Source organism: Haemaphysalis longicornis, unplaced genomic scaffold (assembly GCF_048455015.1).
Source record: "Haemaphysalis longicornis isolate Haplotype H1 unplaced genomic scaffold, Haemaphysalis longicornis Haplotype H1 scaffold_1, whole genome shotgun sequence".
Lineage (NCBI taxonomy): Eukaryota > Metazoa > Arthropoda > Arachnida > Ixodida > Ixodidae > Haemaphysalis > Haemaphysalis longicornis.
Window position 1 is genome coordinate 146,110,496 of NW_027526203.1, and position 14,485 is coordinate 146,124,980.

The following is a 14,485-nucleotide window of genomic DNA, read 5'->3' on the forward strand; positions in this document are numbered from 1 at the left end:
CCCGAGAGCGAGTATAGCCTGTATCAGCTCTGGCTTTCTCAGCGCGTCCGTAACATCCAAGCGCAACTCTTTTGCAAGCTCCAACAACTGCGGTTTTTTCAACGCTTTCAAATTCATGGCCGGTCTAGAGTACTGCTTTCCCACTGCTCCAAAAATGTTTTGCGCGAATAACCCACGCGACAAAAACACGCCCTACCAGCTATCCTCAGAAGCCTGGTAAAACTCAGTGAAGAAAAGTCCCGCACTCACCCTTGACCGCCGTGAATTCTGCGAAGTCCGAAGCCGCCTTGACGTCCGTGGTGTTGGGTCTCGCACCGCTGGCTTCAGGTGTTACGAAGTTGTCATCCGACCGCTGCCAACCAGTTGTTGCGACCGTGAAGGCCGACTGCAGCCGTGAAGATGTCCAGAGCCGATAGGCCAACGTAAACTGTTTACTTCATAGCGAGAGGTGAGCCGAAGCCAAAGAACAATGCCCCGACGGGCGAGGTTACAATACAGGACTTGAGCAGAGCGACAACATCGATTCGCTGCTCTAACAGGAATGGTTTACAACGCTTGGGAGCTCTATTTATACCCGAAAGCGGTAACGGTCAAACGCCAACACGCTGGAACACGCACTACACTCTTTCCAGAGTTCGTAAGCTGTTCATAGCCTCGGGCACGTTGAGTCCGAGAGAGGGGAGAGAGGAGGACTCCGTTGCGATCACCGGGGCCTGCCTCTGTGTCCTTGAAGAGCGTGGAGACGAGCCGTGCAGGCAGCCGCCGAATGCGCAGAGAGCGAAGCGTCTGACGAGGCTTTGTCGCAACTTGTTGCCGACATGATTGCGCCTGTTTTCGAAGGAGCACGAGTGGCTTCGCCGCACAGCCGAGGAGTGATGCGGGGAAGTACTGCGGCGCTGGCCGATTCGTAACAGTACTCAGAACAGAACTGAGCTAGTCTGGGCCAGGGAGCGCAGTTAGTCCACGGTTGTTCCTGCACATTGGCTTACCCTTGGGGTGGAGCGTAGTGTGGGTGCATGGCTGCCCTATGCAGTCTATGTGCAACTTTTTTTTTCTTCTGCGGCGCTTGCCAGCACATCTGCACGCTCCCAAGATAGAGGGCTGTGGCACGGGAAGGGCGGAAGCAGAACTAGTGCTGGGTGCCAGGGGTGTCAGCGAACGTGGCAGCCCTTGGCACAGTTGGAGGCGGGAGGTTTGTGTGGGGCCTCACCTTCCCTCCCTATGCCCCAGGAGTGCCAACGGCGGCCGTGACGCCGCCCCTGGTGGTGTCCCCCCAGCCGGCGGGGCCCCCGGGGGGCGGCAGGGGTGGCCCAACCCCCCCGCCTTCTTCGCCCAAGACGACTGGTGCTGCCGAGGGGCCGAGCCCCCCGTCCCGGACCTCGGACACCCTCAAGCTGGACGACCTGCTGGGCCTGGCGACTCCCCAGCAGGCGCCCCCGCCGGCCACCAGCCTGGCCCCTCCGCCGCCGCCACCGCACACCGGTGAGTGCTGCTCCTCCTCCTCTCCCCCCTCTCGGGGGCGCAGAAGTGAGACCGGCTGCGCTCCTCCCCGCAGGTGCCTCGTCCAGCCTGCCCGTGGCCGGAGTGCCAGCCGAGTTTGAGCGCAACAAGCAGGAGGCCAAGATGGGCGCCCCCCTGCAACCGACCACCCCGGTCTCGCGCAAGGTGGGTGCACCGGGGGCTCAGCATGTGCGGAGGGTGGGGCACTTCTTCTTCACGCGAGGGAACAAGTCGAAACGATTGCTTTGACTGCTACACTGCAGCCACCTTCAGGGCTTTACCTTGGGCTAGCGGGTGGCACCAGCCAGTGTTTGGGGTAGTGTGCTTGCGGACATAATGGAATGGCTAAGCTCGAAACTACTGGCAATATTTATTCTGCATGCGCGGTGCCGACACACTGCACTGCCAGCAGCCCAGGGAAGAGGCACTTGATATTGAGTGTTGCGTGCACAGGACCCCCTGCTTCTCAACGCCCCAAAAAGTGCCACCACACCTGTGCACACCCCCTTGTAACGCTCGCATGTGCTTGTGTGGCCTCGGGCACTTGGGGAAACAAAGAATGACAGCACCAGGTTGTCAGGTGTGTCAGGCAGATTGCAGTTCTGCTAGTGCTGTGGCAGTAGTCGCCCTTGTTTGACGTGGTGGATGCATGCAGCACACCCACGTGTACCTGGGTGGGGCTGAAATTCAGTCACAACTTGTGAACTCCCATTCTGGTGACAGTGCAGGGGGAGAGTACACTTCCAAAAAAATACTCCACATTATGCAAATTTGTAACTGGAACCATGCAAAAGCTTTGGTTATGTCTTGGCTTAGCTGGCTTTGGGGATCTGCACACTGTTGTCTAGTCTCCTCAATTTGTCATCTTACGCTGCCCAAGAGCTGCCCTGTATCAATGCGGAAACGTTAGTTCACTTGTTAGGTTGAAAATTCAGCATCAGGATTGGTGCACACAAAGTGGCCAGGAGTGCCAGAAGGATAAAAGTAAAAAGATTGAGATGAAAAAGGGGGGGGGGGGGGGGGGGGGTAATTTTGGGCCTGGATGGGAATGGAACTCGGGGCCTCTAGAATCCAAAGAGTGCACGCATCCGGAACACCGCGATGGCTCAGTGGCTCTGACAGACTGAAAGAAGACCTAGTGAAGGCTTTATGGCCTACGACTACGCACGAGTTTGAGGCCTGAAAGGACTTGTTGCTGGGCAAGCACACAGAAGGTGGCAAAGCAAGTGTGTTCCCGGTCACCTTTACCTTTGGCACTAAAGTCATGTCCTCAAGTGGAAAATATGTACTGAGGCTTGTTGCATGGATGCAACAGTAGCGCCATCGTGCTGCATGTACTGAAATCAGCGATTGCACGACACTGCCCGGCAGATAACATGCAAACTGTGCAAACATGGGTATGTGCCAGTGGAGTTCCATGCGAGAATATACTGGAATACAACCTGGCATGCTAGGAGAAAAATCTGGTGCGCTGGTGTCTAGGCAAGCCAAGCTTCAAGCGTGGCATTGTGGGCTGCTGAAAAGTGTTCCTTGGCATGGCATGTGAACAAGCTTAAAGGCCAACTGCAACGAAATTTTCGGCCCCTTAGACTATTTTCTAGTAGTATTATTTTAAAAGGTGCTGCGTGAAAAATTGGAGGCCCAAATATGCGTCGCTGCATCGTAAACGAAGAACAGAAATTCGCTTTTCAAACCAAAACTGGAAAAAAGGGGTGTGGCCATTACAGCTGGCTGAAATCGAGTGAGGAGTGAGGAGGAGAGAGGATCGAGGAGTCGGGAATCGAGTGAGCGCAGCCAGGGGATTCTCCCATGGCTGCCCGCAAGAAGATGGCGCGCATTCGATGTGCTTCGGGTTGTCCGTTTCTTCAGAACTTAAAACATGCGCGAAAAGGGGTTGGTAAAGTTTATGTAACCACTATTGCTTCGCTATGGGCGGCTGAGACGCGCCTAAAGTCGTCTGGTAAAAGGTAAAACACAGGCATTGCGACCACGAAATCGGCCGTTGTGCAACTGCCGTACTCGCTCGCCGACGGTTTATTGCCTCGCGTCGACCGGCCCTGGCACTCTTCGAATTTGCTCTCTGTGCTGCCACTCCTGCGCCAAATGCGCCAATTTGCGCCAAATGAGGTATCCTGCGCCATCCTGATAAAAAACCACGATTTTGCAAGTAAGTGCGCCAAAAGTGCGCCAAAATTTGTGTTGCGCAAATCGCGTGCAGCTTGTTACAAGCACTACATACTTCACAGTGGTCTCTAGACATGTATAACTAGTTCGGGTTGATAGCTTGAACTCCCTAGCACCCGTCATCGTGTTTGCCGCGGTGAGTTTGGTTGGCGCCGTCACTGTACCGCCGATACAGTGTTTTCGTCTAGCAAGTCATTGCAGAGCTGGCGTACCGCGGTTAAAAACTTTCCTTCTTGCTGTAGTTTCCAATAATTCCTGCTATAAACAATAGGTAGTTTTAGGTGGCGTTTATTGCCGGCCCTCTCCGCTCCGGGAGCCAGTGGGAGCGCCGTTTCGCGGCATGCGTGACGCGCTCGGCTGCAAGCTCTCGCTTCGCTTGTTGGGCTCGCGGAGGGGACCGCCGCAAGTGAAGCGGGCTGTGAAAAACGGCCAGTCTCAAAAGCATGAACCTCATGGAGCGTTTTCTGCTCGCGAAAACGCGCCGCATAAGCACCCATACGCTGCACGCGGCGCGGCAACATGGCGGCGGCTTCGGCCGCGAAGTGGTGTGGAGAGCTCGAGCGACCACTTTTAAGCGCTCTCTAAAACATCGCTCAAGACACGCACGAAGTTGCTTGTGTGGTAAAGGAGCTGATAATGTGGGCGAAATCGGTACTATAAAACATCATCCGCGTCGCTAGTGAAAGCGTCCATGCAATACCTGCCGGGGTGGTGAGCCTAAAAACCGCCGACGGAGCCTGCCGGCCGTGACCGGGCTGTCTCGAGCGCTTCAAAACCGCCGCCATGAGGCACGCGCCTCCCCATTGGGGCAAGTCGCCAGGCTTCTCCCACTGCCGCGCGCGACGCGCCTCATTTTCTGAGCGTGGCAGAAACTGCCGCGTGCGTGAAAAAATCGCACGCGCAACGCCGACGCGCACGAATCGCATGCAAAAGCTCCATGCGCATTTCTCGTGCACATTTCCAGCTAGCGTAGAAATGCGCACGTCGACTGATAGCAAGCGCCTGCATCTAATAAAATGAAAAAGTAAAACACGAGGGCTTGCCTCAACAATTAATAAACTAGAAAAGAGGCGCGAGAGGCGCGTTGTTTTTCTTGCTAGGCAGGTTTGTCGAAGCCTTTCAAAATTCATTATCGTGTTGCAGGTTGTCTTTTATCCACACCAGAAAGGAACTAAATACCTTGCAAATTATGTTTTGTTGCATTTTGTTGCACTTAGGGGATTTAATTGTATCAAACTTCTGGCGACTTCTAGCGACTGTTTCGAAATAAGTGGAAAAAAAATCCCATTGCCCCAGGAATGCCAGGTTGGGCTATAAAGAGCCTAATTTGGCTACTTTTTTTTGTGGTTGTAGAAATTTTCTTTATGGGCTATTTGGCTATTCTTGGGCTATTGGGAGAGCTGACTGTAAAAGCTATTTTTAATGCATGTTCGAGCCTGCCAACTATGAAGCGTTTTCAGGGACTTCTTGAAAAAGTCTTCCCCTGGTAGGGACAAGGAGACCATTATTCTTCAGCTGTGTTGTCCATTTGTGATCGCATGTGTGAAAATCACCTTGAAGTCCATTCAATGGCGACCTCCACATCAATTACTGGACGATACTGGTCAATTCTTAGTGCTGAGAGATGCTTTGGACACATCTAGCAGTTGATGTTTAGTTGCTCCAAGGTGCTCCAAAACTGACATTTAGGTGCTCCAAATTGCTCCAAATCACCGTTCATCAGTGGCACCACTGTGCTCTGCATTGGCGGGAAGTGCAAATTAACACGAGGACAGAGAAGAGAACATCAACATAGACAAGACGAAGCGCTTCTGTCAACTGAAATTTTATTTTGAAATGACAGCACTTATATACAATAACATGGTGTTACTGAAGCACAAGGGACATATCCTGGAGCCTAAAAGATAGCCTTAAAACTATACATTGTCACTAGAAAACACAAAGCCATTTTACGCCAGTTTTCCACGAGCCAATAGATATTGCAGTTATTTTGCTGACAGTGAAACGGACAGAACGCTGATGCAGTCGTCACCTAATCTAAGAATTTCCGCGGCTTCGATAATTGCTCTGGCAGTCTGCTCTCTGTGTCGGCCTATAACCTTGCATTCTTCAAACACTGGCCTGCAGCCACACTGGAGGCAATGCGAGCCCAGATGGCCACTAGCAGTATTACATACGTTGTTGCTGTGTTCGTGCAGCCTTTTGTTAAGTTCCTGGACATCAAGCTTTCTTGTTCCCCAGAGCACACCTGTTGGACATATGAGCCGAGGGGCAGCAAGCCTTTATTACCGTTTGATTCTGCTCACTCTAAGAGCTGGTAAAGAGAGCTGCCATAAAGGCTTGCTACAACAACGCCCTTCGAAAATTCTGCCACCATACAGTCCACGAGAGCTTCCGAAGCCAAACACAACGCCTCGAGGAAGCGGGATGCCCGAGGCATCTTTTGTCCTCCATTTCCCTGGGGCTGTTCAAGGAACTAGGAAAGTGCAGCTCTCTCGAATCCCAAGGAAGAGAATCCAGAATTAAGAAAGATTAACAGTAATTCCGTACATGCATGGGCTCTCGCACAAGAAAATTGGGCAGGATTCAGGAGTGACAGTGGTTTTTTCTGCCCCGACAAGCCTTCACGACTTTGCAGAACAGTCAACAGTGAGCCTTCACAGGGGAAGAGGTGCGATAAGCAGCACAGAGCAAAGTTTGTGCCTTGTCAAAGAGGAGGTGTGTATTCGCTTTCTCTCCATCCCTGCAAAAAGCGGTACGTGGGTCAAACAGGCCGATGCCTTAACGAAAGGCTGCACAAACACAGCAACAACGTATCAATGCTGCTAGTGGCCATCTGGGCTCGCATTGCCTCCGGTGTGGCTGCAGGCCAGTGTTTGAAGAATGCAAGGTAATAGGCCGACACAGAGAGCAGACTGCCCGAGAAATTATCGAAGCCTCAGAAATTCTTAGATTAGGTGACGACTGCATCAGCGTTCCGTCCGTTTCACTGTCAGCAAAAGAACGGCAATATCTATCGGCTCGTGGCGAACTGGCGTAAAATGCCTTTGTGTTTTCTAGTGACAATGTATAGTTTTAAGGCTGTTTTAGGCTCCATAATATGTCCTTGTGCTTCAGTAACACCATGTTATTGTATATAAGTGCTGTCGTTTCAAAATAAAATTTCAGTTGATAGAAGCGCTTCGTCTTGTCTATGTTGATGTTCTCTTTTCTGTCCTCGTGTTAATTTGCGCTTCCTGCCAATGCAATGTATTACCAACTCGCCCAAGCTTCCGCACTTGCGAATTTGCTCTTTTTGTCTTGGCAACCCAGAGCTTCTTCAGCGTCTCGCATTACGGAAACGTGTGAAAGCAATTATTCATGCAAGATGTACAAATTACGCTGCTCACTCTCGTGAGGCCGCACGTAAAAGGGCTACTGAGGAGAGGCGACAGCCGCTCAGGAGTCCCGAGTGGAATGTCACATCCGGAAGTTCGCCGCAGTGGTGACCAGTTGTGGCAACGCTCTGCTAGGTGCTGCGTGGTTCACGTGGTTTCGAACGGTTTTAATAAAAATACTGCGCATGTGTGGAGCTTAAAATTAAATCAAAGAGACTTTAGTTGTATATGCCATACGTTGAAACAGAATTTGGGGCATGTAAATTTTCGTTGTAGTTAGCCTTTAAGGTATGTCGCCACCTTTTTCAAGTTTTTAAAATTTCGACCAGTAAATTTTTATTTCACATGGACCTTATAAAGGATTGTCTTTTATGATACTCAAACGTTAAAAATAGTAAAAATATTGTTGATGCTTAGGACAAGATACCCCAAACTTGACTTTTAGGGAAGATTTGTAACTATTGAATGGAGTGCAGGTATTGCACAATTTTTTGCACAGAGATAGCCAACTAACCGTGCTGTGCAACCAACTAGGATCTTTGCCATCCGCTATTTGGGGATCGAGGTATCGTAAAAATACCAAAGAAAACAAAAATGTGTCATTTTTATCTATTCCTGTAAATAAACCATGATTACATCAAAAGTTACCATCCGTTTACAAAAATCCTAGTTCATTGCACAGTCTAGTAATCAAGGAATGCACCTGCAAAGTTTCATGGCAAAAGAACTATTCATTTTAAAGTTGCAAGTGTTTGCGCTAAAAGAAAGTGCAAAACATGAAGTTTTGAGAAGTTTTTTGATCTGTTGTGGGATATGAGGGGTTCCTCGGGGACCTTGCCAGCACTCTGGGGTAGGCCCCCACGCTAGCTCCCGGCGTGTCAACCACGCGGGCTCCCATGCCTACGGCAGCCCAGCGAGGTTCGCCGATACGAGAACACAGTAGACAGTAGTGCCGAAGCACAGCCGTTTATTTGGGGAATCCCAAAGCATGCGAGCACAAGGCTCGACGGCGTTCACGAATCACGCCGTCCGGGTCGTGACCGTGAACGGGAGGCAGGCACTCACGGCGCGCGACAAACAAAGCTCCCACCTGAGATGCATGTATCCATCACCGCCGCGTTCCGCCGATCTCGCCCCGACCGGGTCTCCGACGAGACTCTCCCGACTCCCGTGCCACACGCTCGCGCCGCCCGCGCCCGCGCGCCTATTCCCGCACACATTGGTGGCACCATCTCTCGGGGGACGCCGACGAACCAGCGGAGCGCCGGACCGGTTTCAGCGCACAAGCGTCTCTCCCGAAGCGCGCGCTGGCTCGGGATCGCAGGTCGCGGCTCTCCACGATTCCCACACTGTGTACAGACCAGACAATCTTGCCCTGGAAAGTTTCACCAGGTTCATAGCTACTGCGACCCCCCCCCCCCCCCCCCCCCCCCTTCCCTTGGCTTTTGTTGTTGCCGGTATTTTCTTGTGGAGATCTTTCTCATCTGTTGATTCGCACTTACCCTTCTTCATGTGGTACTGGTCACTGGTACAACATGCTATGGGATTGTGGTGGCCAGGTTTGATGCCCGCTTCCCTCAAAATATCTGCTGTACTTCTTTTTCTATCGTTGGAAGTGTCGCACAGTATAATATGTACCAAAAAGAAGGATGGGCAGGCTTATGTGGACGTCTTAAACAACTCGGGCCAGTTGTGCAAAAATGGATGGTAGGGTCCGCATACCTATTATTTACCTTGCAGTAAAGGTTCTCGCAGCAACACTTCACAATCGTTCTCCAAGTTCTCAAGCTTTGGAGCACTTTTCTGTAACTATAAAACCAAAAGGTCCTCAGTCAGAGCATGCACTGTGTACTGATTTTATTGAAACCTTCGCTTCTGTCGCCTTTCTAGCCTGGACTTGACTGTGCCTTTTTATTAAAATGTCCAGCCTGTGTTACCACTGTTCCCACTAAGAATAATACCTTCAAAAATTACGAGCCCGGTAGCTTTCACAGCAGGAGCGTGAAGCGCGCGCAAAGTAAACAACAGGGTTGTTTGTGGGGGGGTCGTGCGTCCCCCTTATGGAAATTTATAGCAATGTTCGGAAAAAAGAAGCCTTACAAGCAGTCTTTGAGTAATCTTTTATGTATCAGACTAAAGAAACTGGTAGCGTTTTAATGTACGCTTCTGATATTCGCTGCGTTATCAGTTCCTGCTACTGCACCACTTTAGTTTCGGTTTTAGAACCATTCACCAGCTGTTAGAAAATTGGCGATAGCGTTTGAGCTAAGATGAGAACACGATTCTTTCTGCAGAACATTTTTTAATGTTTGGGGGCTCTCAAAATATAGCAAGGAAAGAATGGTGTTTTTTTTTAAAAAAATGTCTTTTCAACGGTGGTGACATACCTTAAAAGTTGCCAGTGGGTGCAAAACAGGAGTCCTTTTATCGATTTTAGTGCAACCTGAATAGAAGAGGAAAAAAACCAGGCTAGAAGCACCGAATATGGTCAGCAGAAGCCTGAGTTTCTGGAAGTGTTCATACACCGAGTAGCAGTTCTTTCTTTGGAATTTTCAAACACTTCCAGAAACTGCGGTTTTCCCTGGCTGTAGTCTGTGCTTCTAGTCCACAGAATTCCTCCCCACGCATGGTGGTGGCGCTTAGCTCCACTACCCAGAAGTGTGGTGGGGCCATTGAAAGGTGGAACCACTTCTTCCATGCTGGGGCATACTGTGACAGCATTGGCTGGGTCTGGGGGGTTGGTTGAGTGCTTCCTTGAAACGAGGCGTGATGGGTGGCCCTGGCGCAGAGCGAGTCCAAGCTGAAGAACTACGGCTCGTGGTCGAGCCTGGCCCAGTCGGCGGCCAACAGCCCGGGCCAGGCGCTGAAGACAGCCCAGGTGAAGGACAGCTTCCAGCAGTTCAAGAAGCAGGCGCGCGAGAAGATGGACAAGCAGCGGCAGCTCTTCGAGGCCCAGCAGGAGCAGCGGCGGCAGCGCGAGCTGGCCGAGAAGGAGCGCCATGACAAACAGCAGCAGCAGCAGCAGCGCGGCGGCAGCGGCCGTGTCCTCCCCACTTCCGCCACTGCGTCGGGCACTGATGGCCTGCTGCTGCCTGAGGAAGACGCTGCCGCGGCCACCAACCGGCATGCGGCGGCCGCCGCCGGCGACGCCGGGGTCAGCGAGCGCGAGCGGCTGCGCCTCCGGGAGCAGGAGCGGCGCCGCCGTGAAGCGGTCAGTCTGCCCCCCCGTCGGGCTCCTTCTTTGGGGAAGAGGGGGCCCAGCTCCACTTGTCTTCTTAGCCCTGCAGCAATCGTTGCTTGCACAGAGAAGCTTTCTTTCTGAGCTGGGGATGGGTGCAAAAATGGGGGAAGTTCAGGTTCTGTATTCTAATGGGCAAAGCCATGGGCACTAGCTCAGGATAGCAGGTGTAAAGTGGCCACCAAGGGGATGGCATGATCTGTGGGGGGTTTGCGAGGCATGTGCTGCTGTTCTTCTGTACAGGTTCATGCGGTAACAGCACCGAGATGAAAGCTTGAGCAGAAGCGGTGACAAGCTAAGGCAGCTGTTGCGTTCTCCAACATGAGGTGGCAAATACTGGGATGTGCTGAACTGTTCAACTGGGGAGTAGTCTTCATGCGGAAGGGTTTCGCTACTGCGTTGAGTCTGTATTCTAAATCTAAGAGGTCCTTGTACTTCCATTCTCGCGCTTGTGCAGTAGTCATACAGTGTGCAAGAGTGGGCAGTAAAGGCAGTGCCTCAAGCCTGGACGTCGCTTCCCGCTCTCGCAGATGGCTGGCCAGATCGACATGAACCGGCAGAGCGACATCATGGCCACCTTTGAGGAGATGCTGTGATTGTGTGGGCCCCGAGCAAGGACCCCTGTGACCGCCGCCAGGCAGCCCGGCAGGGACTGCCCGTGGGGAGTGGTGGTGACTTGTGATATGAACGCGGCGGGGCCCTGCACTGTGCGCCTCCCTGGGACAGCCCCGCTCGAGCTCAACCGCTGGTTTCATGCAAGGGGACGCTGGGGGGACGTTGGCCTTCTTCTCCTATCCTTCCATGGGTGTACATAGTGTGCGCGTGTGTGGCCGTGTGCGTGGTGGTCGTGCAGTGCGCGATGCTCGTCTCTCACCCTGATCATGTTCCCCCATCACTGGGCGGCCACGGTGCGCCGCTCGACGCTCTTGTTCCTCCTCGGCTCGCTTCCTCTCTCTTTCCTCCTCTCTTCTGGGATCTCGTTTGTTGCGTTGGGTCCTCCCTGTCGCCTTCCTTGCCAATGCCTTGTCGGCGGCAGCGGGGACCCCTGTCTTGTTCTCCGCAGTGCAAGTTTTGCAGGCAGCGTGGTGTGCGTGGTTTTCTACTGGTTTTGCAATGCTTGGGAGTTGTGGCGTGGAGTTTTGGAGCGGCTGGTTTCTAATGTGGCTCGCAATGAGGTGTTGTCGTTTGTGGGTGAATTGTGCAAGGAGCCGCAGCATGTCTGTGGCGGTCATGGCGAAAGCATCCTGGCCGTGGGACTGGCGTCCCATTGTGTACCTTGTCTTGGCATGGGCATCGGACTGTCCGACTCTGTGGAGGAAGGATGTGCAGCCCTGGGTGTTTTCTGCACGGAGGGGTGCTTTCACGGGTTTCTTTTTTCATCAGCTGTTTGTGTTGGGGAGGGTGAAACGTGGAGGCATTGCAGCCTAGCCTGCATGCCAATAAGGTGTTCATTCTGAAGCTGTTAGAGGGAGCATTAAATGCAGCGGCAACAACCCTTTGTATATTGTGTTCCAGTAATAGAGTAATCGTGGGCTTCTCCCTGGGGCACCGGTCAAAAGAGAATGGTATTGCGGAGAGCTCTTGTGCTGAGGCATTTTGTGAGGGAGGGTGTTCTATTAGCGGGCTTTCTGATCAAAACTGTGTGCGCATTTTGTTCGGCTAATTTGCTGGCTCCCAGTCATCTGTGTCCATCTCATAGGTGCAATCACATCTCCCTCGAAGATTCCCCAAAGTCACTGTGCGCGTGGGTTTCCAGCCCTGGCTCTTGCAGGACCCGTGCAGAAAGGGTGGCTGCGGGACGCGGGCCCTGCCCAGTGCAGGGGGTCACCCTAACCCAGCCCCACGCTGGTGCTTGGGAGGAGGAGTCACTAGCACTCTTTCCGCATCCTCTCAGGGTACGTCTGGAGTTGTGGGGTGTTTGTCATGTTGCGTTTTGCTGTGGACAAGGTGAAGGGGCGAGTCTAAGCGTGTTCGGAGCTGGTATCCAGACAAATGGGCATGTGTGCGCGCGTGTGTGTTCTTGCAACTGTGTGTGTGTGTGCGTGATGTCGGGGTTAGGATCTAGCCCAGGCCTGGGTTTGTATGTGTGTATGTGAGATGTGAGAAAGTGTGCCTGCTCTTTTTTCCTTCATAGTACTTTCCTTCACTCAAACATCTCTCGCCACTTCAACCTTTCTCTGCAGAAGATAGATATGTATATCTATATATATGTCTATATATATATGTATGTATGTATGTCTATAGATGCATACATATGTATATGTACATATACATACACACTCGTATGCATACATCTGGATTTTTTTTTTTTCTCACTAGACCTTGTCACACCTCTGGTATCATATGGGGCACGGTGTCTGAGCTGCGATTGTGTGCGTCACTGTATGTGTGGTCATTGAGAGCTAGCGTTTCTGGATGTGATGCCGATAGCAGCTTGTGGCCCACTTGTGCTGGGTCTGGTGTGGTGGAGCTGCCGCCAAATGGGTTGACAGCACCTACTGCAGTCTGCCTACTGCGCATTAATGCTGCACCTTACAGAGTACCATGATTTATTTACCTGTTCACTCCTAGCGGGGGGGAAGCTGTGCTGGCAAGCCTGGCTGCCACCGAAGGTGTTTGGTGCCATGCTTGTTGAGCAAACATCGACGTGTAGTAGCCTGCCGGCGTCTTTTTTTCTAGGGCCACGGCTGGAGGAAAATTCCCTCATTGGTGGTGCAGCAGCAGCAGTGTGCATTTCCGTGCGTCGGATGTTTCTTTCAGTGCACACGCTTTTGTGATTGGTGGATGTCATTGCGTTGCAGCAAAAAATGTGTTGGGACTAGGATTTTTTTTCATGTTATGTTTGTGGAGTGCATTAAAGCTTCGATTTGTTAAAGAAAATGCCATTTTATTTGCACTGGCCTGGGCAGGTGGTCTCAAGCTGTTGGGCTGTGCATGGAGAAAATGGTGGGCTGGTGCTGGACTCGTGTCCAGGCTCTACGGGTGTGATGGGCTGTGCCACAGGTTATAAATAAATTGAAGTGCATCTTTTACAGAGTGTACATAAGTATGCATGCATGCTTTTCCATGTTGTTTCTTTCTGAACCTATTTATTTTGCTGTGGTTGTAACAACTTAGAGGATATATATATTATATATATATATATATATAATGTGTTTCTATTCGCTTGGTCTTTTTTTATTTCTTTGTAAATACGAGTGACGGGTGCCTGTCCACCTGTTGGGACTGCTGAAAGGAGGGGGCCAGGCAGTGTTTCCAAGGGCCCCCAAGGATCCCTTGTTTCTCTTCTCTGGACATTGATGTGACTTGCTGACAAGAATTGTGAAAAAGTTTTTAAAAATACACAAGCAGCAGCATCTGTCTTTTGTGTCCTTCTCTGTTTGCCTTGGTGTGCGTAGGGTAGCGGAGGGGCCATAAGCCTGCACAGCATGCTGCCAGGTCCACATTCTGCCACAAACTGTGTTCGTTTCCAAGATAGTGACATTGTGCCTGCAGCATGGCCAAGACTGAAGAAACAGTGACAAAGGAGTGTTTTGTTCGTGGAAGGTAATGAATGTAGTGAAAAGGCTTTGTGCAGATTTGTTTTTCTAGAAGCGTTAGCTTGCAGAGTACTGAACACACCAGCTTAATTTGCGAGGTTGCAAAAAGTTGCTAAAGGGTGTGGAGAGAGAACCACGTGAGAATTCAGGATTATTGACACCACCTGTAGTGTTCATGAGGATTGCTTTGTCCCAGTAATAATACAAGCTAATGCAAAAGTAAAGCAAGTAACGGCGATTGACCAGGCCGCCAAAAGCCACCAGGGAAACTGTCAACTGAAACTGTTTTAAGAGGCAGAAACTATCTCTCAAGCACGTGTTGTGAGGTACAGAAAATGGCTGGCCTGGGAAAGCCCCAGCTTGCAGGAGCGCCAGGAAAGGGAAGAGAGTTCCGAGGAGCGCGATCTGCGGGGAAAGGAAGAGGGTCTAAGGTGGGCTTGGAGGAAAAGGGGTGCAGCACGCGCCGGGAGATGGCAATGGCTAGCAAGCGGAACGAGCTTGGGAGGGTGCCGGGTGCGGCTTCAAAGAAGGTTCTGGCGATGGCAAGCAAGCAGAATGAGCTTCACGCGCTCCATACCAGTGCCATTGTCCTACCCGTCTCCACCTATTAAAGCGGAGCTTTATTGTCCTCGCTGATGCCGTCGTAC

At 51.7% G+C, this 14,485-nt stretch overlaps 1 protein-coding gene across 24 annotated transcripts in view; it reads left to right on the forward strand.

Annotated features, from left to right (window-relative positions):
• LOC144137655 (bromodomain-containing protein 3-like) overlaps positions 1 to 13,655 on the forward strand; it is a 90,445-nt gene extending 76,790 nt beyond the window's left edge. For all 24 annotated transcript variants that reach the window (XM_077669664.1, XM_077669683.1, XM_077669636.1 and 21 more), the window contains 4 exons: positions 1,231 to 1,482; positions 1,556 to 1,665; positions 9,850 to 10,272; positions 10,830 to 13,655. In XM_077669664.1, coding sequence (XP_077525790.1) covers positions 1,231 to 1,482; positions 1,556 to 1,665; positions 9,850 to 10,272; positions 10,830 to 10,895 — 851 coding nt within the window. In that variant the 3' untranslated portion in view covers positions 10,896 to 13,655. The remainder of the gene's footprint in view (positions 1 to 1,230; positions 1,483 to 1,555; positions 1,666 to 9,849; positions 10,273 to 10,829) is intronic.
• The last annotated feature ends 830 nt before the right edge of the window (positions 13,656 to 14,485 follow it).